Source organism: Onychostoma macrolepis, chromosome 16 (genome assembly GCF_012432095.1).
Source record: "Onychostoma macrolepis isolate SWU-2019 chromosome 16, ASM1243209v1, whole genome shotgun sequence".
In the NCBI taxonomy this organism is placed as follows: Eukaryota; Metazoa; Chordata; class Actinopteri; order Cypriniformes; family Cyprinidae; genus Onychostoma; species Onychostoma macrolepis.
The window spans coordinates 25,830,139-25,852,222 of record NC_081170.1 but is presented as its reverse complement, the minus strand read 5'-3'; the positions used below and the strand labels follow the sequence as shown (position 1 = coordinate 25,852,222).

The window sequence follows — 22,084 nt, the reverse complement described above, 5'->3', positions numbered from 1 at the left end:
AAGTTAGATTTTAAAAAATGTAATTTATTCCTGTGATGACGATGCTGAATTTTCCACAAATAACATTCTTAATATAAATTGACATGGCAAAACACAAAATGATTAATGAGTTTGATAAATGAATATAAATATGACAGTGTGACACTAAAATGAGTCCTGCTCAAATAAATGAGGTGAATCTGGTCTAATCTCTTCTTCTCTTTGTCTGAATAAAATGGCAGCATCTAAAAGCCTGTGAGGCATCGTTATGTTGAATATAAAGTGAGCTCTAGTCTGTAGGACTAGAATCCTAAAATAGGATTTCTCTGCTCACTTAACAGAATATAAATTTGAAAGTGAGATTTTAGGCACCACTGCATCATTTATTAATGTATTTATTTATTTATTTTTGGATTAAATATTTGCATTTTTTGCAAAAGTCGTCTTTTTCAAAACAATATCCAAATGCGTCTCTATGTCTCTTTCACTCTCTCTCACACACGGTCTGTCCCACACTATGTTCCCACTTTTTTTTTTTTAACTTAGTCTTTTTCCTCTCAGACGCATTCAGTATCAGTTGTCATGGTAACTATGTTCAGCAGCCTCATTATGTTGAGGGTTTGCCCCATAAAATGATGCAGGCATAGGGGACCTCTAAACCTTCCAGACATCAGAAAGCAGCCACATGAGCAGGAGACTCAACATCTGCACGACAAATGATTGCTTCTAATCACACACACACACACACATGCGCTGACAGATGCCACCACACAAACAGCTCTGAATGTTTCTGTGTGCGGCACATTCAGCCAGATCAAAGGTGGCATAATGAAATATGCATGAGTAGAGGACTCAGTGTGTTTTCGCAGTGTGCTCTGGCGTCTTTTGAGGCAGGTAGAAAGCTTTCAAACTCAGATACGAGATGTCTGTCTTAGCAGCTCCACCTTGTAGATTCCAAATGGTTAAGAAAGTGTTTAATACTCACTTGAACCTTTTCTAATACATTTTTATTAGTAAAATATTGCATGTGTGTTCAGATGCTCACGCAAACCTGTGAGAAACAATAGATACTACCCCATTAATCAAATATGCATAATAAACACAGTTATTGTACTCTCCGACAACACCATCAGAGCAGACACCAGAGTCTTGCTCGCTTAATCTGCAGGATGACCTCACTGCGTGTTTGGTGCTGATGTTTATAGAGGTGTCGAGCTGTCGCAGTGAATCCTGCTGCTTTGAGGTGCCCCCTGCTGGTTTTACATTGGAAATGCAGTGGAACTCTTACATTTGTGAATCAGATAGATGCGTTTATTCAAGTATCATACCATGCATTTCAAATCTATCTATCTATCTATGCTAGAAATTGCAAGCAAGTGAAAAAATGTGGGTTAACATTTTACAATAAGGGTCATTAGTTACTAAATTGTTAGTAATACCTGTTCACCTGCATGTCATTCCAAATCGGCATGCTGTTATTTTTCCAGTGGAGCACAAATAAAAACAAAATATTTTTTTAAGAATCTCCACATATGAAAAGGACAAATACCACCATAAAAGTATTCCATTCTGGACTCTATTACAATTATATGGACTACTTTAATGGTTCTTTTATAGTGATTTGGTGGTTGTTTTGACCTACTGAACCTTTGTTTATGTTCTTCTTTGTGAATATCTTCTCACACAGGTTCTAGATTGGATTGAAAACCATGGTGAGGCGTTCCTGAGTAAACACACAGGAGTGGGGAAGTCTCTGCACAGGGCTCGAGCATTACAGAAACGTCATGAGGACTTTGAAGAAGTGGCTCAGGTAAGGAGAAACGGATGTAAGATCATCGCTTTGGCTATTGTCCACCTGGATATCTACTGTTCTCCTCCCATAATCAAAACTAGGCCATCATAGAAATTAGTCACATGCATGTTAACTTCTGCATGTTTCTCAGAACACCTACACGAATGCAGACAAACTCCTGGAGGCGGCAGAGCAGTTGGCTCAGACGGGCGAGTGTGACCCTGAGGAGATCTACCAGGCTGCACACCAGCTGGAAGACCGTATCCAGGACTTCGTAAGACGGGTTGAACAACGCAAAGTCCTGCTCGACATGTCTGTGGCCTTCCACACTCACAGCAAAGAGGTAAGTTATGAGAAAGTAAGAATGGGTGTTGGTGGGTGTGGATATGTCTGGGTTTGGCAGTGTTTACATGTGTTCTACTTGACATAAATGTGTTCCTGAATATGATGTAACAGGTACTTTTTTTTTTTTTTTGGTATTTACTTCCAGAGGTGAAAGTAAAATTATGACATAATTATGTTCCTGAATATTATGTAACAGGTACAGTACACACACGATTTCTGAAAATGCTCTTGAATTTATTGTTGCTGTTGCTGTTACTATTATTAATTTCTTTATTTAATCATTTGTTTATATATTTACAATATAGCAATATCTTGTTACCAGTGTTCCATTGATTCTGCACCATATTGTTAAGTGTGTGGTAACATTTCTCTGTAGGTCTTGCACAACATGTTTTTACTAGTTGACTAGTCAACAGGTCACTGTTTATATTATGCAAATGACATTCCTATAAGTTCTGCAGCTTCTGCACTTTTTGATGCATGGATGTAGAGTGTGTTAATGGATAGACTGTCACAGCTGAGATGATACCGGACTGGTGAGAATGTAAAAAATGCATGATCAGAAGATTCATGCTACTATAGTTAATATCAGCCTTTAGATGACATAAGAATTAGAAAAAAAATTGTATATGATCACGCAAAATAAACTCAGGCCATCTCAAATGTCTGCAGCGTAAATCACTGCTTCGTTAACACAAAACCACTCCAGTTCTAGTAATTTTCACTTTCACGTATTTCCAATTAGGTTATTATAATACAAAGTTAATGTTATACAGTTTGTGGACTGAGGAATTTTCCTCCTGCTGTCGCTTACATAGAACGAGCACAACTGAAACTAGTCAGTGTGAACTGTGACCTACATGCTAAAAGAATCCCATGCAGCCTCTCACTTTCGGAAATTAGACGTTATTTGCTTTAAAGCCAAACTAGTGGTTAGCTTTTACAATTTGACCGCTTATAAATTCAGAACTCTTGCCTTCTGGCCCATCTATATTCCACAAACAGTGAATGATAATGAGTAGTAGTGTGTACATGATTCATGATATACTTAATACAAGCAAACAATGCTCTCTTTAATGTCTCCATATGGCATAATGTTAGCCATCTGCTATCTGTAGCGGGCTGGCATATATAGACATCTTTGTTTCTGAGAGTGTATAAGTAATGATAAAGGGTTAAAGGCTGGAGTTTTGGAAAAAGAGAAAGGTAGAGAAAGGTGGAGGTGGAAAAAGACAATGGGGAGGTGTGGAAGGACAGGCATGGCCTGCTGTGGCAGGAGATACACTCTTTGACATGCCAACACAGGCAGATGGCTAATCCTGAGCTCACATAAGACGAAGCCATTCACAGGAAATAACAACACCAGCCGTTCGGTGGCAGCCAAAGTCCGTCTGGCTGTTTGTCTTGTCATGTTTGTGCATTTGGATATTTTAGATCATAGAACAAATGTTATTTGTTTAAAGACCCATGGAACTAAATAGGTCACTGACTGGTTCATGATATTGTGAGGTTTCTGATTGGCTGGTAATGATGTTATTTCTCTGCAGCTGTGGACATGGTTGGAGGAGCTTCAGAAGGAGTTGCTGGATGATGTTTATGCTGAGTCAGTAGAGGCGGTGCAGGAGCTGATCAAACGTTTCGGTCAGCAGCAGCAAACCACACTGCAGGTCACCGTCAACGTCATTAAAGAAGGGGAGGATCTTATCCAGCAGCTCAGGTACTGCCCAATGAGAAAGCATCGGTTTAGTGGAAAATTATGACGCTGACTTATTGTTATGAGAATTCTGACACAAACACATATGCACGTCATGCAACAGCCTCAGTATCCCACTGACGTCTGTTGCAATAATTACAATTACTAAACCCTAACCCTGCAGACACTTTTTGCATTTGTGTATAATTATTTAGTCATTTTATGGAACTAGTGACCTTATGGGGACCGAAATCCAATGCAAGTTTTTCAGGTTTTATTAATAGAGCAAATTTAGCGGGCTACAAAACCATGCACGCCACGAGCACCTTACAAATGTGTAATTACACATGTTTGTACACATCAGTAAATGTGTTACTCTCAATAACACATTTACTATTCAGTTATATGTCTGCAGTTCTATATCTTCAATCACTGTTGATATTGCAATGTTATTTCATGTGGAGTTTATCTGTGACCCATGTCCTAATCTGCATAGACTAAGTAAACTGTAGTAAGAAGATGCTTTATTGAAGTTGTATGGTATATATTCTGTAGCAGATGTTGTCTCTCTTACTCGTGCATGCTCTTTTTTTCTGACTGCAGAGACTCTGCAATCTCCAGCAATAAGACCCCTCATAACAGCTCTATGGCTCACATCGAGAGCGTCCTGCAGCAGCTGGATGAGGCCCAGGCTCAGATGGAGGAACTGTTTCAGGAACGGAAGATCAAACTGGAGCTCTTTCTCCAACTCAGGATCTTTGAACGAGATGCCATTGATGTGAGTCCACAATTAATGACGTCTGACAGTTTCTTCTCAAATGATAACCCACTGGTTTTGTTGTAAACAATATATTATAACACTCAAGACAAGTGGGGGCATTTTTTTAATCATCAATAGCTGAAGCTCATATCAACATTAGCTGATCAATTTTCCAAATGGAGTTCAAACACTGAATTATATTAATAGTGAAAAAATATGGTATACATTTAGATGAACATAAACATGGATGTACTACTTAGGTAGCTGAAATGTCAAAAATAAATAAATAAATAAATGTGAGCAGAGGATTTTAAAATAAGTAAAGTTACTAAATGTGACCCTGGACCACAAAACCAGTCTTAAGTGTCAATTTTTCAAAATTGAGATTTATACATCATCTGAAAGCTGAATAAATAAGCTTTCCATTGATGTATGGTTTGTTAGGATCGGACAATATTTGGCAAATCTGGAATCTGTGGGTGCAAAAAAATCTAAATATTGAGAAAATCGCCTTTAAAGTTGTCCAAATGAAGTTCTTAGCAATGCATATTACTAATCAAAAATTAAGTTTGGATATATTTACGTTAAGAAATTTACAAAATATCTTCATGGAACATGATCTTTACTTAATATCCTAATGATTTTTGGCATAAAAGAAAAATTGATATTTTTGACCCATACAATGTATTTTTGGCTATTGCTACAAATATACCCCAGCGACTTAAGACTGGTTTTGTGGTCCAGGGTCACAAATAGACTAAATTGTAACGAGACTGTTGCTATAAGGACACACACAGGTAGAGAGATGTCTTCCCACTAGCTGCATGTATAGTTTTCTGGTTGCATTCATGGAAGTTAACATTTTGCAGTGCATTTGTGTACGCAACTCATACAGCTTTCTATTTTTGTGTAATTCGTAGAAGTGTTATTTACAAACCAAAATAGTCCGTTTTTTCTAATTAAGTTATGTTGTGTTTAATCATTTTGCATGTTGCTCAGCCAGTACTGTTCATGATTATATAATAAATTTCAATATTTGAGTTTAGAAACATATTTGTTTTTCAATTATAATATCGCTGTATATATACAGTCATGGCCAAAAATATCGGCACCCTTGGTAAATATGATCAAAGAAGGCAGTGGAAATTAATCTACATTGTTAATCCTTTTGATCTTTTATTTAAAAAGTTCACAAAAATCTAACCTTTCATTGGATAATAAGAATTTAAAATGGGTGGAAATATCATTATGAAATAAATGTTTTTCTCTAATACACATTGGCCACAATTAACGACGCCCTTTTATTCAATACTTTTTGAAACCTCCATTTGCCAGTTTAACAGCTCTAAATTTTCTCCTATAATGCCTGATGAGGTTAGAGAACACCTGACAAGAGATCAGAGACCATTCCTTCATCCAGAATCACTCCAGACCCTTTAGATTGCCAGCTCCATAATGGTGCTGCTTCTCTTCAGTTCACCCACTCATTTTCTATAGGGTTCAGGTCAGAGGACTGGAATGGCCATAGCAGAAGCTTGGTTTTGTGCTCAGTGACCCATTTTTGTCTTGTTTTTGAGGTTTGTGTCTGGATTATTGTACGGTTGGAAGATCCAAACATGGCCCATTATAAGATTTCTAACAGAGTCAGTCACTTATTGATTTTTTTATCTGTTGGTATTTGATAGAATCCATGATGCCATGTGTCTAAACAAGATGTCCAGGACCTCCAGCAGAAATATAGGCCCACAACATCAGTATATTTCATTGTACACATGGGGTACTTTTTATCCCTGTGTTCACCAAACCCATCTTGAGTGTTTGCAGCTAAAAAGCTCATTTTTTAGTTTCATCTGACCATAGAAGCCAGTCCCATTTGAAGTTCTGGCCGTGTCTGATAACTGAATATGCTGGAGTTTGTTTTTGGATGAGCTAGGAGAATTTTTCTTGAAACCCTCCCAAACAACACGTGGTGATGTTTTTTAAGGTTTTCTGACCCCGAGACTAAACTATTTTCTGCAATTCTCCAGCTGTGGTCCTTGGAGAGTCTTTAGCCACTCAAACTCTCCTTCTCACCGTACATTAGGACGATATAGACACACGTCCTCTTCCAGGCAGTTTCGTAACATTTTATGTTGATTGGAAATTCTTAATTATTGCCCTGATGGTGGAAATGTGAATTTTCACTGCTCTAGCTCTTTTCTTAAAGCCACTTCACTAATTTGTGAAGCTCAATTATCTTTTGCTGCACATCAGAAATATATTCTTTGGTTTTTCTCATTGTGATGGATGATTATGTGAATTTGGGCTTTGTTTTCCCTCCTATTTATATTTCTGTGAAACAGGAAGCCATGACTGGATAATTTCATGTTCATAATCACCCTGGAGTGCTCAAAATTGTGAATATGAATGGAAATATACTTCAGAGATATTTTACTCATAAGAATTTCTAGGGGTGACAATAATTGTGTCCAACGTGCATTTGAGAAAAACATTTATTTCATAATGATATTTCCCCCCATTCTATAAATTCTTATTATCCAATGAAAGGTTAGATTTTTGTGAATTTTTAAAATAAAAGATAAAAAGGATTAACAATGCAGATTCATTTTCACAGTCTGCTTTTCATCATATTTACCAAGGGTGCCGATATTTTTTTTTCTCATAGCCATCAGGCAGCCACCCCTTGATTACATTAATTTAAAGTTTCAGTTCTGCATCAGTTGTGAGGTAGAAGGCTATACCACGTGTTTTTGCTTCTATATTTCTTGTCAGTTTTGATCTGATCAAGGAACAAAGTGCTAAAAGACAAAATCCACTGATCTCAGAGATTCTGAGCAGAAGCCTTGAGCAAAGATAAAGCCATCATGGATGCTCTTTTCACAGCCGGCACTATGAGTCATGGAGAATTGTGTCTCTGGACATGTGAAAGTGAGTCACACTTTTGTCAAAAGGGTGTTTGAGAAACTAACAGCTTTATCAAATAAATATCACATTCACGGTTGCTCTGAATCAAAACTCTTAAAGTCAACATGAAACAACCTATTTAATTTTTGTAATGTCACCAAAGGCTTAAGGTTTGGCTGGTTAGCATGAACACAGGGTTCCCGCGGGTCCTTAAAAAGTCGTAAAAGGTCTTAAATTTACTTTATCAAATTTAAGGCCATAAAAAGTCTTAAATTGTCTTAATTATGATTTCAAGAGGTCTTAAATTTGGGTACAGACCAGAATCGCGACACAGCTTAATGTGACGATTAAACTTCAAAAGGCTATAAATAAATATGAGCGCTGCACGTTTCAAAGTCAGGTGCTGCGCTGCTTTGTGTTCTGCTGTTACCGTGGAAACCGTTCGAAAGCGCCTCCTGCTGGCAGAGAATGAATCTTCATGTTCAATAGGGCTGTTGTTGTGAGTAGCCGGAGGCTGTAGTTTCAGAACTGGATTTCTAGGACCCTATAGTTTTTTTGTTTGTTTGTTTGTTTGTTTTTTTTAATTATTTTATTTTATTTATTTATTTTTTGCATGTATGTATTGTGTCAGGTCTTCCAGCCAGTTCTATCAAACCTTTACAATTAATCCAGAACGTGGCAGCAAGATTAATTTTTAATGAGCCAAAAAAAATGTAAGAGATAATGAAGAACGTCACACCTCTCTCTATTCTAATTCTATTCTTTAAAAAAAAAACTAATACTAGCTTTTCTAATCTTTTTGTATTCTGTTTTCTTTTTATTAATTATACAATTAACAAAAGCAAAAAAGGCCTCTAACACTAGCTTGCTCTATTCTTTTTCTATTCTATGCTTTCGTTTTATTTATTATATAATTTTTAAAAAATCTCTTGCTACATGTACTGTGTTAGGCTAAATGAGACTTGTTATAGCACTTGCATATCATTGCTCTTTTGTTGATTTTGATTGCTTCCATTGTCCTCATTTATAAGTCGCTTTGGATAAAAGCATCTGCTAAATGACTGAATATTAGTGGCTCATACCATTTTATAGCACTTGGTATTCAATTCTGTATATTATTATTTTTAAGGAATTATGTAGTTATTTAATTGTATACACTTAATTATTGTCCTAACCAACTCCTAACTCTAAACATACCCGTTGGTAACCCTCTTGAAATATTTAACCTAATTTATTTCAATATTCAGTATATTCTGGTTTAAAATTCAGTTTTATTGGAAAGAAGACTTGTGTCTGTGCGAGACTTCAGTTAATTAGCTGCAGCGCTTCACGTCTGATGTGCTGTTTGTTTGCATCTGTTTGTTTGATGTTTGAATCAGGTCTCCTCTGTTGGAATAGATGGTGCTGTCCCAAAAAATAGGGCCCTATGCAGTCCTAGAACTGCAGCCTCCAGTATTGCAGGAACATTGGGTTGTTTTTGTTCAGACCAATGCAAAAATCGACCCATGTTTTTACCCTGCAAACACGCAGAGCTGTAAATGTGAACTGGTGGATCGATAAGGAGATAATTCGTTATAAAAATCTAAACACTAAAATGTGTTTGTATGTTATTTAATTAATATGTGACCCTGGACCACAAAACCAGTCTTAAGTGTCAATTTTTCGAAATCGAGATTTATATATCGTCTGAAATCTGAATAAAGTAGCTTTCCATTGATGTATGGTTTGTTCGGATCGGACAACATTTGGCCGAGGTACAACTATTTGAAAATCTGGAATCTGAGGGTGCAAAAAAATCTAAATATTGAGAAAATCGCCTTTAAAGTTGTCCATATGAAGTCCTTAGCAATGCATAATACTAATCAAAATTTTACTTTTGATATATTTACAGTAGGAAATTTACAAAAATATCTTCATGGAACATGATCTTTACTTAATGTCCTAATGATTTTTGGCATAAAAGAAAAATCAATCATTTTGACCCATACAATGTATTGTTGGCTATTGCTACAAATATACCCCATTGACTTAAGACTGCTTTTGTGGTCCAGGGTCACATATAATAATTTATTGATAATTGTTTAAATTAATATAATTAATACTTTTGACTCATCCATTTTCTTAAAAAATGGTTTAAAGGCTGAAATGTGAAGTGTATAATTTTATAAAACATTTTGTTTCGTGAAAACTTCTATCTAAACTGTAAATAATTTTTTTTACATTCATTTTACAGTTTACCATAGACATTGCCCTACCCTGCTCATATGGAATTAATTTTATTTGTGCAGGTCTTAAAAAAGGTCTTAAAAAGTCTTAAATTTGAGCTTAAAAATCCTGCAGCAACCCTGGAACAGTTAGCCTCTGCTGGTAGATGCTGTAACTGCATCATTTTTCAGCCAAAACACTTGTTTCCCCATTGATCACTATTCTCAAGTCAGTGTTTCTTTATAATTTAATAGATGCTTTACAGTTTTAGATGTTGACAGTTTTTTGTGAAAGGACTTAAAATACTTGATAAGTAAAATACTAAAATACATGATAGATAGACTTTATTGGTCCCATATCGGAAATTAAATTGCATTGGCAGCAATACAAATCAGACAATACAAATGTACTCACAATAGTGCGCTCAATGTAACTACAAACACAGGACAATGAACAATAAACTATACCGGTATTATAAACATAATAAACAGGGCACATACTGTACATGCCTAGTAAATAAATATAGCACAAATTTACAGATAAACAAAAAGTAATTATATCAAATAAAAGGTATATTATTTTATGTTATGAGTAATGTAAAAAAAAGACATAGTGGAATATGTCAAATAGTACTGATCCTTGAATATATAGCATTAAGTACAGCTGTGGAAGGGTTAAGTACAGTATAGCATTAAGTACAGGGTCCTAGTTCCTAGTACAAAAATATTGGAACACACCTCTTAATTATTGGATTCAGGTGTTTCGTCAGACCCATTGCCACAAGTATATAAAATCAACAACCTAGCCATATAGTCTGCAAGTGCAAACATTTATGAAAAAAAATGTTTTGAAAATAAATTCAAGTGTTGGATAGGATGTCATCTTTGCATTAAGTCAGTTTGTGAAATTGTATCCCTGCTTGATATGGTTCAACTGTAAGTGGTATTATTGGAAAGTACTGTAGAAGTGTTTAGGATCAACTTATGCACGAAGCGGAAGACCATCTAAAGTCACGGAGTGGGGTCACCAAGTCACCAAGACTCTACTGGGTCCATAGCTGAAGAATTCCACACATCCACTGGCATGAAAGACCTTCATGAAATGGATTTCCATGGCCGAGCAGCTACATGCAAGCTTCACATCACCAAGTACAATGCCAAGCGTTGGATGGAGTGATGCAAAGCACACTGTCACTGGACTCTGGAGCAATGGAAACATGTTCTGTGGAGTGACAAATCATGCGGATGCCAGGAGAACATTTGGTGGATGCCAGGAGAACATTACCTGCCTGACTGCATAATGCATGAGGGATAATGGTATGGGGCTGTTTTTCAGGGGTTGGGCTAGGCCCCTTGCTTCCAGTGAAGGGAAATCTTCATGTTTCAGAATACGAAAACATTTTGGGCAATGCTATACTTGTAAGATTGTGGCAACACTTTGGGGAGGTCTTTTTTCTATTCCAGCATGACTATGTCCCAGTGCACAAATCAAGGTCCCTAAAGACATGGTTGGATGAGTTTGGTGTGGAAGAACTTGACTGGCCCACACAGAGCCCTGATCTCAACCCCATCCAACACCTTTGAGACAAACCGGAATGGAGATTGTGAGCAAGGCTTTCTCATTCAGTATCAGCACTTGACATCACAAATGCTCTATTGGATAAATGGGCAAAAATTTAAAAAAAAATTGTGGAAAGCCCTCCCAGAAGAGTGGAAACCAACTCCATGTTAATGTCTATGAATAAAGTCCTTTTTGGTGTGATGGTCAGGTGTCCCAATAATTTTGTCCATATAGTGTATGTTTTCCCTAATGGCCTAGATGATGTCACCCAAAATAGAAGTTGTTTAAGAGGTGGAGCAAAGTTACAAAAGACAAAACACGTTCTTCTGTTGAATAACATGCACTGAACAGTCATGCACAAGAATTTCAGAAACATAATACAATAAATATGGACAGTTTCGTGATGACGTTAAATGAGATGCCATTCTTTTGCTCATTTGCATAAACCTGCATAAACCCCATCATGCTGTGCGATTGACCTTTGGTGGCTGTTTTAAATGTTTTGTTTGTAGGAAACCCTATATGAAGTAATCAGAGTCCACAAAACGAGCTGGCTTTTGTAGTAAAAGTGATATCGCTCTCTGTAACATAATCCAATACAGATCAAGGAGTATTGCATTCCATGGGGAGTTTTAAAGGCGCTCACGTTCCACTGATACTTTGCTGATAGATAAGGTAAAACCGAGAAGACCTTGTATAGACAAACAGCAAACCTGAAAACCGTACACAGTCGTGTATAACTTCCAATATGGATGATGATTGTAGGTGAGCTCCTACATCGGATGTGAGGGAGTTACTCAGCGCAGGGCGGGTCGGCACTGTCAGTCAAGGCGGCAGGGTGCCAGAAGGTACAGCAGTGGGCGTGTGATTTCCCAAATGCTGCTCCCACACATTGAAGAACACATTTACTTCTTACAGAATACGCTTGTGGTTCCGTTCTAGTCATCATCAGCTGTCCTTATCAGTGCTTCACTCAGAAAAGCTGGGAAAAATGCTCATGTTCATTAGAGGAGGAATTCTCAACCACACAGCAGTGCAGAGTGAGTGCTTTAGACTTTTGACGGGAGGATTATTTGTTCAAATCATGACTTTAAACTTTAAACCAATTGCTGTATCAATGACAAATGTCTTCTGTAGTGATATAGAGGAATAATTTAGTGAGTTTTGATTAGATGCTCTTATGTTGTGTGATGCTAAACGTGGCTGAAGTGAACTGCTTGTTCTCTGATTCTTGTTTCTCCTGTTTTTACCCACCTGTTGTCAGGTCAATTTTTTACAGCCTATTAAGTTGTGTACTTTCTCTTGCATGTTCGACATAAATTCTGTGAATATTCATTTTTAATAGTCAACTAATATGTGTGTTTAATGGCCAGTGCTAGTAGCTAGTGAGCAGACTGGCCAATGGCTGATTCGAAATATAATACTACAAGTCAAGGATGACAAATAAGACACAAAAAGTACTGGAATCAAACACTCACTTTTTTAAACAAAACTGAATAAACATTGAAAATAGAAGATGTTTAGTATTCGCCTTTGGAATGAATACAAGGAGATATTAAATAATACAAGTAATGCTGGTTAAAACATGTTTTACATGAAAGTGCTTTTATATATGTGACCCTGGACCACAAAACCAGTCTTAAGTTGCACGGCTATGTTTGTAGCAATAGCCAAAAATACATTGTATGGGTCAGAATTATCGATTTTTCTTTTATGCCAGAAATCATTAGGATATTAAGTAAAGATCATGGTTCCATTAACATATTTTGTAAATTTCCTACAGTAAATATATCAAAACTTCATTTTTGATTAGTAATATGCATTGCTGAGGACTTCATTTGGACAACTTTAAAGGCGATTTTCTCAATATTTTGATTGTTTTGCACCCTCAGATTCCAGATTTTCAAATAGTTGTATCTCGGCCAAATATTGCCCGATCCTAACAAACCATATGACAATGGAAAGCTTATTTATTCAGATTTCAGACGATATATAAATCTCGATTTCGAAAAATTGACACTTAAGACTGGTTTTGTGGTCCAGGGTCACACATGCATTAGTCACCTTTTGAAGGCAATGTATGCACAGAAAAATCTGTTACGCTTTATTTTTATTTTAATATTTTAACGTTCTACTAACTATAAGTAACTTTACAACTACATGTCAGCTAACTGTCATTAGAGTATTAGTAGACTTTTAGTGTTCAGGTTAGTAGAATAAGTTGACATGTACTTGCAAAGTTACCTACAGTCAGCAGAACCATCCAAATAAAGATATTAAGCAGACAGTCTACTAATACTCTAATGACTTGTAGTTACTTATGTTTAGTAGAATGTCTAAATTAGACTATCAATGCGTAAAAAAAAAATCAAATTTGTAAAATATTTCTCCTCAGTCAGAGTAGGCTACATTTTTGAATGGAATGAACAATGAACGAAATAAGGATATTTTATACTTTTTATTCCCATACTTTATCTATTTTTATCTTGATTAAGGTCTATTTCCATACAGCTATAATACAATATTCTTTATTTTAAATACTAAATGTTATGTTTTTTTAAGTATAAAATTAACTACTGTATCCAATATTTGCATTTTCAGAATAATAAAATTAATTTAAAAACCTGCTCACTCATTTTCTGTAGATATGGTCACTGATACATGCCTTATTATGGTGTTGTTTGTGTGGATGTGTTGTGTAGGTCATCTCAGACCTAGAGTCATGGAATGAGGAGCTGTCTCAGCAGATGAATGAGTTTGACACTGAGGATCTGACACTAGCTGAGCAGAGACTGCAGCATCACGCAGATAAAGCTCTCACCATGAACAACCTCACCTTCCACGTCATACACCAGGGACAGGAACTCCTGCAGTATGTCACAGAAGTTCAGGCCTCAGGTGAGCACACATTCAAACATTTCTATACTAGGTTAAGAGATTCTATCACTGCATTTAAATGTAAAGCCACACGTTGTTTTGGGACAGAGTTCACTGGAAATACTATGATTTTTGGAATACCATGGTATTTAATTATTTAGATAAAGAAACATAATTTTTTTTTTTAATTATATACTGTATATGAACATGTTAAACAGACATCACTGCAAAAACGCATTTCTGGAAGATATGAAACAAATTTAAGCTAAATAGTAATAATAATAAAAAAAATGATAATAATAACATTTTAAAAAGCACAAAATAAAAATGAAAATATAAAAATCTAAATAAAAAAATATTAAAACTGTTATAGTATCTAAATAATACAACAAAAAAAAACTGGTCTGAAGGTGAGGTCACATTAGTGAATTCAGGTGAAATCTTGCGGCAAAACTTTCAGAACAAGCAGCTTTCTATTGGTCAATACAGCGAATTTGCTTGACCAACTGTACCTGTCTCAAAATGTGCATGGGGATTTTTTAACTGGATTTTGCTGCTTAAAATTCAGAGAGCACAGAAAAATGCAACTGCACTTTGATAGTGTCATTGTTTGGTAGCCACCACAGTACTTTTTTTGTAAGGGTACACACACAAAAGTCCACTTGCAGTACATTACAGGTGGTCAGGTGACTATGTATTCTATCCGGCATGCACACACAAGCAGTATGGCACTAAATCAAGATATCTGATCCATAACACGTGTAAATGTTTTTTTTTTTGTGCTAATAATGCATTTGAGATCTGTGCACAATCTGCAGAGTGCATGACTTTATATGATGTTTTTGTAAGCCAACCTTTGCGGTCACGGGATCACTGTCATGAGGCATCAGAGATGTGTGTGAGTGTGTGTGTTAGTGTGTCAGTCCAGAGCAGGCTTAAGGGGGGAGGAGTGGATGCAGCTAAACGCTAAACTCTAAAGCCAAACACATCAGGTCCATCCAGGCACCCATCAGCCCTCCCTTCCTCTCACCCGACCCTGTAATCCTATAGACTCACACTGCCTAGCAAAATCACTGGTCACACACACACTCAAGATTTGACATCTGACAGCACGCACAGATAGCAGAGAGCAAAACAAATCCTCATTTTACCAGCATCCTTTTGTGGAGGTACATTTACAAACGCAAAACTGGAGTACTATCAAAGCTTTAGCCCAATGCAGCTCTGGGCTACGGGTATAAAATGTGAGTATGTTTGTGTGTGTGTGTGTGTGTGTGTGTGTGTGATAACAATGCTTAAACCCAGGTATCTGCACTTCTTTACATGTTATTGTTACATAGGTCAGTTATCCTTTTTGTTGATTTAGTTGGTTGGTTTAGTTTAAACAAAAGTCATGCTACTTCTGGCAATTCTGACTATAAAGACAGTTTGAAATCATGCATATTGCAGGTTGCGTTGTGCATGATTCATCAGTGCACATTATTCTAAAGAAAGAAATGTTAATCAGAATGTAATAACATAAGTGATTTTGTGAATTTAAACTAATAATATCATAGCTGACTTTCTATGATACAAATTCCTATGTGTAAAATAAAACATTCCATCAGAACATTGACAAAAAGGTCACATTACAGAAGTTAAATGCATTGCAAATTTCATTTCAATGCCTTTAAAGCTGAAGTCCCCTCCTGTCCTAAACTCGCACTATTGCTCGAATTAATGTCGCTGTGTCTGGATAGTCGGGATGCTAAAACGAACTGAGCAAAGTTTTGATGCTGCCAAAGAGCTATTGTTCTACATACTGTACTTCTAAACTTATATGACTTACTTTCTTCTATGAAACATGACAAAAGATATTTTGAGAAATGTATCAGAAATTAGAATACACTTTATTTTAGGGAGCAATTCTCACTATTAACTACTTTCTTGTTAGCATGCATAGTACAAGGATATTGGCTGTTTATTAGTACTTATAAAGCACATATTAATGCCTCATTCTGCATATCACATTTTAGATCCCTTAATCCTACCCCATACCTAAACCTAATGGTAGGTGATATACATATAAATACATTTAGACCACTTCACTTTGTGATTGCTATTGGATTTGAAAACCAGCGTAAAAAAAAATGTTTTGGCACCAAATCACCTACCATGCCTTTAACAACTACCTTATTAACTATTAATAAGCAGAAAATTAGGAATTTATTGAGGCAAAATCATAGTTAGTTAATAGTGAGAATTGGTTCCCAAACTAAAGTGTGACGATTTATCCATGATTTATTCCATACAGTGGAAGTCAATGGAAAAATGAGCTGGAAAAATTATTCTTTTGTTTTTCGCTGAAGAATGAAAATCAAACAGTTTTGGAACAACATGAGGGTAAACTAAATCTGTTCAAGCTGGGATTGGAGAAAAAAGAAAAAAAAAAAACAATTAGGATAATAATTCAACTGATTCTTTGTGAAATTCCCATAATCTAAATAGAGTTCAGTTAAAATAAATCAGATACGTATGATCCTCCACCTTTCTCCTTTCATGTTTACTGTGGCCTCTCTAATGCCTGTGTTCTGTAATCAGGTCTTTGTCTTGTTCAATTGCTGTCTTGGCAAAAAAACACAGGCTGAATAAAGTCTTCTTACGGATTACCAACATATGCTGCCTTTGCATGTGATGCTATTTCTTATTTATCCAGCTGGGGTTTTCTTTTTTGTGAAAGTTTTCTGAAGTCTTTTTTTTTTTTTTTTCAATCAAAAGTCAACTCAGCAAAAATATAAAATTGTTATATTTTAATTTAAACCAGCATAAATTAAAATCAATACAACAAACACTACAATGGTGTGTAAACATGTTGCGATTTAAAAAAAAAAAAAAAAAAGTAATTTTTCTCACATTACCGTAATGAAAAATTTTTGTTTGCTGGTCTGTTTTCTACATTATGGTAATTAGAATTGAATAGGAACTTATACTTAATTGTCATGAAAATAAAGTCACAATGCAAAAATTTAATATACTGTAATATAATATAAACATCCATTTTCCAAATTAATATAATATATACTTAATGTGTTTTTTCTTTATAAAATATGACCTAGTATGTTTATGCCAGGCTTTTGAAGTTGTCAGTAAAGGACAAGGACTAAGTCTATTGTGACAAAAGCTGGATTTATTTGTGTCGGGGAAATTATTTACGCCCTTGCGTTACACCTCTACATTTCTCTGTGTTTCTCTTTCTCTGTCTAGGTGTGGAGTTGTTGTGTGACCGTGATGTTGACATGGCGACGCGGGTGCAGGACCTGTTGGATTTCCTGCATGAGAAACAGCAGGAGCTGGACACAGCCGCAGAGCAGCACAGGAGACACCTGGAGCAGTGTGTGCAGCTCCGTCACTTACAGGCCGAGGTCAAACAGGTAACATCTGGCTGTCTGTCTCTCTGTCTGCCCATGCAGAAACTCATTCAGGGGACACGCGTACATGCATGGACTTAAATTTCAGATCATGATACAGCTTTGTCAGCAAAGAACAAAACAACCACTGTGTTATTGGTTCTTTCTAAAACACCTCCATATTTAATAAGTGTCATGATTAATTATGCAATAGAGATTTTATTTTAGAGGTGGGAATTTCCTCTGTCTGTACCTGAGCAGTGACTCATGCGTAGTGAATGTAGACTAAACTGAAGTTGAAAATCAGACATTACCTTGTACATTAATACCTCTGACGCCTTGCTATGTATCTTGGGTTTATTACATTGTCACACAATGTAGCGTTTTGTGATGTAACTATGATAGGTTGTCTTCTTCCAGTAATCAATAATTAAGCTCATAATATCTTAGGCAGTGCCATTCTTTCACAAAAAATGATACATGTAGGTTTCAATGGAGCTAAAAGGCACACCTTAAAGAAAATGTTTACTTCTTTCAGTACTCCCATAGTGTATGATTTCAGAAAAATATCATTTTTATTGAAAATTGATGGAATAACACATTTTGTGGGGAAAAGAAACATAAAAGTAGTTTGTTTTGTTGTGTATAGATTGTATTATAAATGTTTGAGATGGCAACAAGGTCAGGGTAAATACATTGAATTTAAATATAATGGTTTTATTATTAACGTGGTGATTATCTCTAAGGTAGACACCTTAATTTAATTTTCTTAAAAATCATCATATTTAAAATTATGACATTCATGAAATTTCAATGTATTTACCCTGGTACGTTAATTTAATTTTTAATATTTTTCTTTATTAATTACATTAACAGTCATTATTGCATTACATTATGGCCGAAATATAATTTGTTTATGTTCAGATAGCTAGAAGCTTGATTTTTATAGTTAAATATGCACTTGAAATACTAAATTACTATTAACTACTGATCTGTTAAGCATTATATAATGTTTGTTAACAATTTGTTAATGTAGCCATTTTAATATTGAGTGTTTTGCATAGCGTCTCTGACTACATACAGGAGCTGATGGGAAACAGAGCAGTTTTATAGCACTGGGCACGCATAAAATCAGAAGGAAAAACTAGGCCAGGAGGAGCAGCTGGTAATCTCATTTCATCCTTTCATTTATTTATTTTATTATTTATATATTTATTTTTGTCTGGACTGCTCTAGAGGAAAAGAGTGATTAGAGATGTCGAGGAGCTGGGACGCCTGTGTGGTTTATGGCCTGACACGGCCACAGAGTATTTGAGTGGGTGCGTGGTGGTTGGTAGACATGTGATCATCTATTTGAATTTACAGTGAAAATGTGTGTGTGTGTGTTTATTTATGTTTATGCAAGGAGCATAGTTGTGGTATCTGTCACTGGCAGTGTATCAGCACTAAAGCAGGTGTGTAAAGTGTGAGTCAGTGTGTCAGGAGACGGTTTGGAATTTAGACTTAAAGGTGGAGTCAGAAAACACATCTGTCAGTATCAATTATGTTCACATTGCTTTTCGATTTAGTGTAAAGGGCAGCAGCATTGTATGCTTTATACCAGTTTTTTTTTTTTTTCAGTCAATTTATAATGTTATTCACGGTTTATTGTACAAAACCAAGAATTTAGTTTTAAAATGAACCTTTACTGACCTTTAAAATTAAACAAGCTGTTCTTGTTGTTATGTACCTTTAAGATGTAATTGGCTATTTATTATGACCAAGTGAAATGAGGATCAATGACCTAAACCAAGCCACTGCATACTGAATAGGCATTGTTGATGTGTAAATTTAAAGGTTTCTTTCAGCCACCAAGTGTAGTACACTCAGCTCCATTTAACATACTTTACTATGTTTTAAATACATTCAACGGTCAATATCAAGTGTTAATGTGCTAATGGTTTTGACGTTTTACAGTAAATGAGACAAGTTGGACAGTGGAGTAGGTCCATCACGATAGCAGAATTTTCACTTCATTACGATATATTGGGGCAGTCGTGGCCTAATGGTTAGAGAGTCGGACAATCCGAAGGTTGGGGGTTCGAGTCTCAGGTCTGGAAGGGACTGAATGTGGGGGGAGTGAATGTCCAGCGCTCTCTCCACCCTCAATACCATGACTGAGGTGAGACCCTTGAGCAAGGCACCAAACCCCCAACTGCTCCCTGGGCGCCGCAGCATTGGGTGCGGGTGTGTGTTCACGGTGTGTGTGTGTGTGTGTGTGTGTGTGTGGGTGCACTTGGATGGGTTAAATGCAGAGCACAAATTCCAAATATGGGACAGCATACTTGGCCACACGTCATGTGGGAGTTTAGCGCTCACCTCAGTAGAAAAATGTAAAAAATAAAATAAAATAAAAAACTACATTCGATAATCAATTCATTTTTATCCAAATGAGGGATATGAATATACTGTATATATCATCAGGCATCAACATGTAACAAGTTAATGTTACATTTCAGCAAAATAATTGCAACTTCTCTGTTATCTTCAAGATAACAGAGGTGGAGGTGGGTAAACAGGTTGGTGGTATTGCCCCATTTTGCGCTCATTGATGATTGGCAAGTCCTGCGGACTGGGGTGATTAACGAGTCATTTTCGCAGAAGCCAAATAACTCCCTGCACTGGCAAGCTAACTTTTTTGAGGTGTAGGTAGAGTGTCTCGTCTGTCATATCCAATTACATGCTTTTGCGATACAGTATAGCTGCGCTTTGTGTCTTTTTCTGTTTTATGACAGGTGTCAAACAGCGTTAAGGTGCAATACTGCCACTTACATTGGGATGTCAACTAGAGGTCGACCGATAGTGGATTTTACCGATACCGATAGCTAGGTTGGACCACACTAGCCGATACCGATTAATCAACCGATAGTTTTTATCCGCAAATCAACTACCGGTGCCGATTAATCGACAAAACCAATGAATCGGTCGACCTCTAATGTCAACCATATAGTTAGTGGTAGTTATTCACTTTACCTGTATATTGCAACACCTCTAATTAACACAATAACAATAACGGTACCAGTATACAGCAACTTTTTTTTTCTAAAAATTAGAATAGGTTTACATAGAGCATAGAAAATTCTCTTTTCTATCACGTGCACCTTTAATGCTTTGTGTATGTGTTTCAGGTGCTGGGTTGGATCCGTAACGGGGAGTCAATGCTCAATGCAGGTCTCATCACAGCCAGCTCTCTACAGGAGGCAGAACAACTGCAGCGGGAACATGAGCAATTTCAGCACGCTATTGAGGTACCAAACAATCTTTTCCAAACAACTCACATTTATTTGTATTTAAATGTGAATGGTCCATAGACATGCCATTCCTGTTTTGTTTGTATTGTTTTGTTTTATTTTTTCTTATGCTAGTAATTTGTTGTTGTTTTTTGCTCCAAAAATACTTTAACTGTCACTCATTCAATATTAGTTGCTTTTTCTTTCTTTTTGCTGTTGTATCTTTTAGAAATTATATGTAAATCATAAAATAAATAAACAGTTTTTCTTGTCAAATGAATAACTCCACTTACTTTTTAAAGTGAGGTTTTGGGCCAAAAAAGCAAGGAAAATGGTTTTCCAGGGCATGAACCATTTTTTTAATATGTCCTACTAATTTCTGGTCATTTTCATTTTCACTTTCTCTTCTTGTTTTTCACTTTCTCTTTCTCTTTGTCTTTCATTTTCATTTTCCTTATCATTTCATCCCATGCAGAAAACCCATCAGAGTGCACTGCAGGTGCAGCAGAAGGCAGAGGCTCTGCTACAGGCCAATCACTACGACATGGACATGATCCGTGACTGCGCAGAGAAGGTGGCGTCTCACTGGCAGCAGCTCATGCTGAAGATGGAAGACCGCCTCAAACTGGTCAATGCCTCAGTGGCTTTCTACAAGACATCAGAGCAGGTCAGTGAGCTTGTGATAATGATAGTGATTCTGTCATTTTTGACCTCTTGTTTGTTTAGCGCAACAATTGGCTACAAATGTTGAAGTCTTAAATCATATTTATTTTGCCTCAGCAACTTGGTGTTTTCTTAATCCTTTCTGATGATTTGCATGTACGAAGGAAGCTAAAACATGTTGTTTTTGTGTTTGTTTTGCATTTATTTTTATTTTTTCCTAATTCTCTGTATTTTGTGGAGAATTTTTTTGTAAACAAATTAGTCAGACATGACATTCTTTGTAATAATTATGGGATAAAACGTCATTATTATGACATTAAAGATTACATTTATAAAATACAAAGTCATAACTATTATTGAAAATATATAAAAAAAATAAAAATGTAATAAATTTTTTAAATCATGACATACTTATGAGAAGTTGAAGTTATGAAAAAGTCGTACGTATGACAATTGTATTAATTGACTCGGTGTCTCATAATTTAAATTTTTTTATTTTAAAATAATGTCAGTTTTGACTTACCTCATAATTATGACTCAGTGTCTCATATTTTTTTTTTTTTTTATGTAATAAGTATGACCTAGTATCTCATAATTTTAACTTTTTATCTTTTGATGTATTATAATACAATATTATTTTCTTATGTGGTG

General features: G+C 36.0%; 1 protein-coding gene across 4 annotated transcripts in view; it reads left to right on the top strand.

Moving 5' to 3' along the window:
• The window catches only part of triob (trio Rho guanine nucleotide exchange factor b), a 137,796-nt gene that overhangs the window by 70,424 nt on the left and 45,288 nt on the right, over nucleotides 1–22,084 (top strand). For all 4 annotated transcript variants that reach the window (XM_058746790.1, XM_058746789.1, XM_058746788.1 and 1 more), the window contains 8 exons: nucleotides 1,667–1,789; nucleotides 1,923–2,114; nucleotides 3,664–3,833; nucleotides 4,413–4,587; nucleotides 13,941–14,136; nucleotides 17,359–17,525; nucleotides 20,669–20,788; nucleotides 21,246–21,437. In XM_058746790.1, coding sequence (XP_058602773.1) covers nucleotides 1,667–1,789; nucleotides 1,923–2,114; nucleotides 3,664–3,833; nucleotides 4,413–4,587; nucleotides 13,941–14,136; nucleotides 17,359–17,525; nucleotides 20,669–20,788; nucleotides 21,246–21,437 — 1,335 coding nt within the window. The remainder of the gene's footprint in view (nucleotides 1–1,666; nucleotides 1,790–1,922; nucleotides 2,115–3,663; nucleotides 3,834–4,412; nucleotides 4,588–13,940; nucleotides 14,137–17,358; nucleotides 17,526–20,668; nucleotides 20,789–21,245; nucleotides 21,438–22,084) is intronic.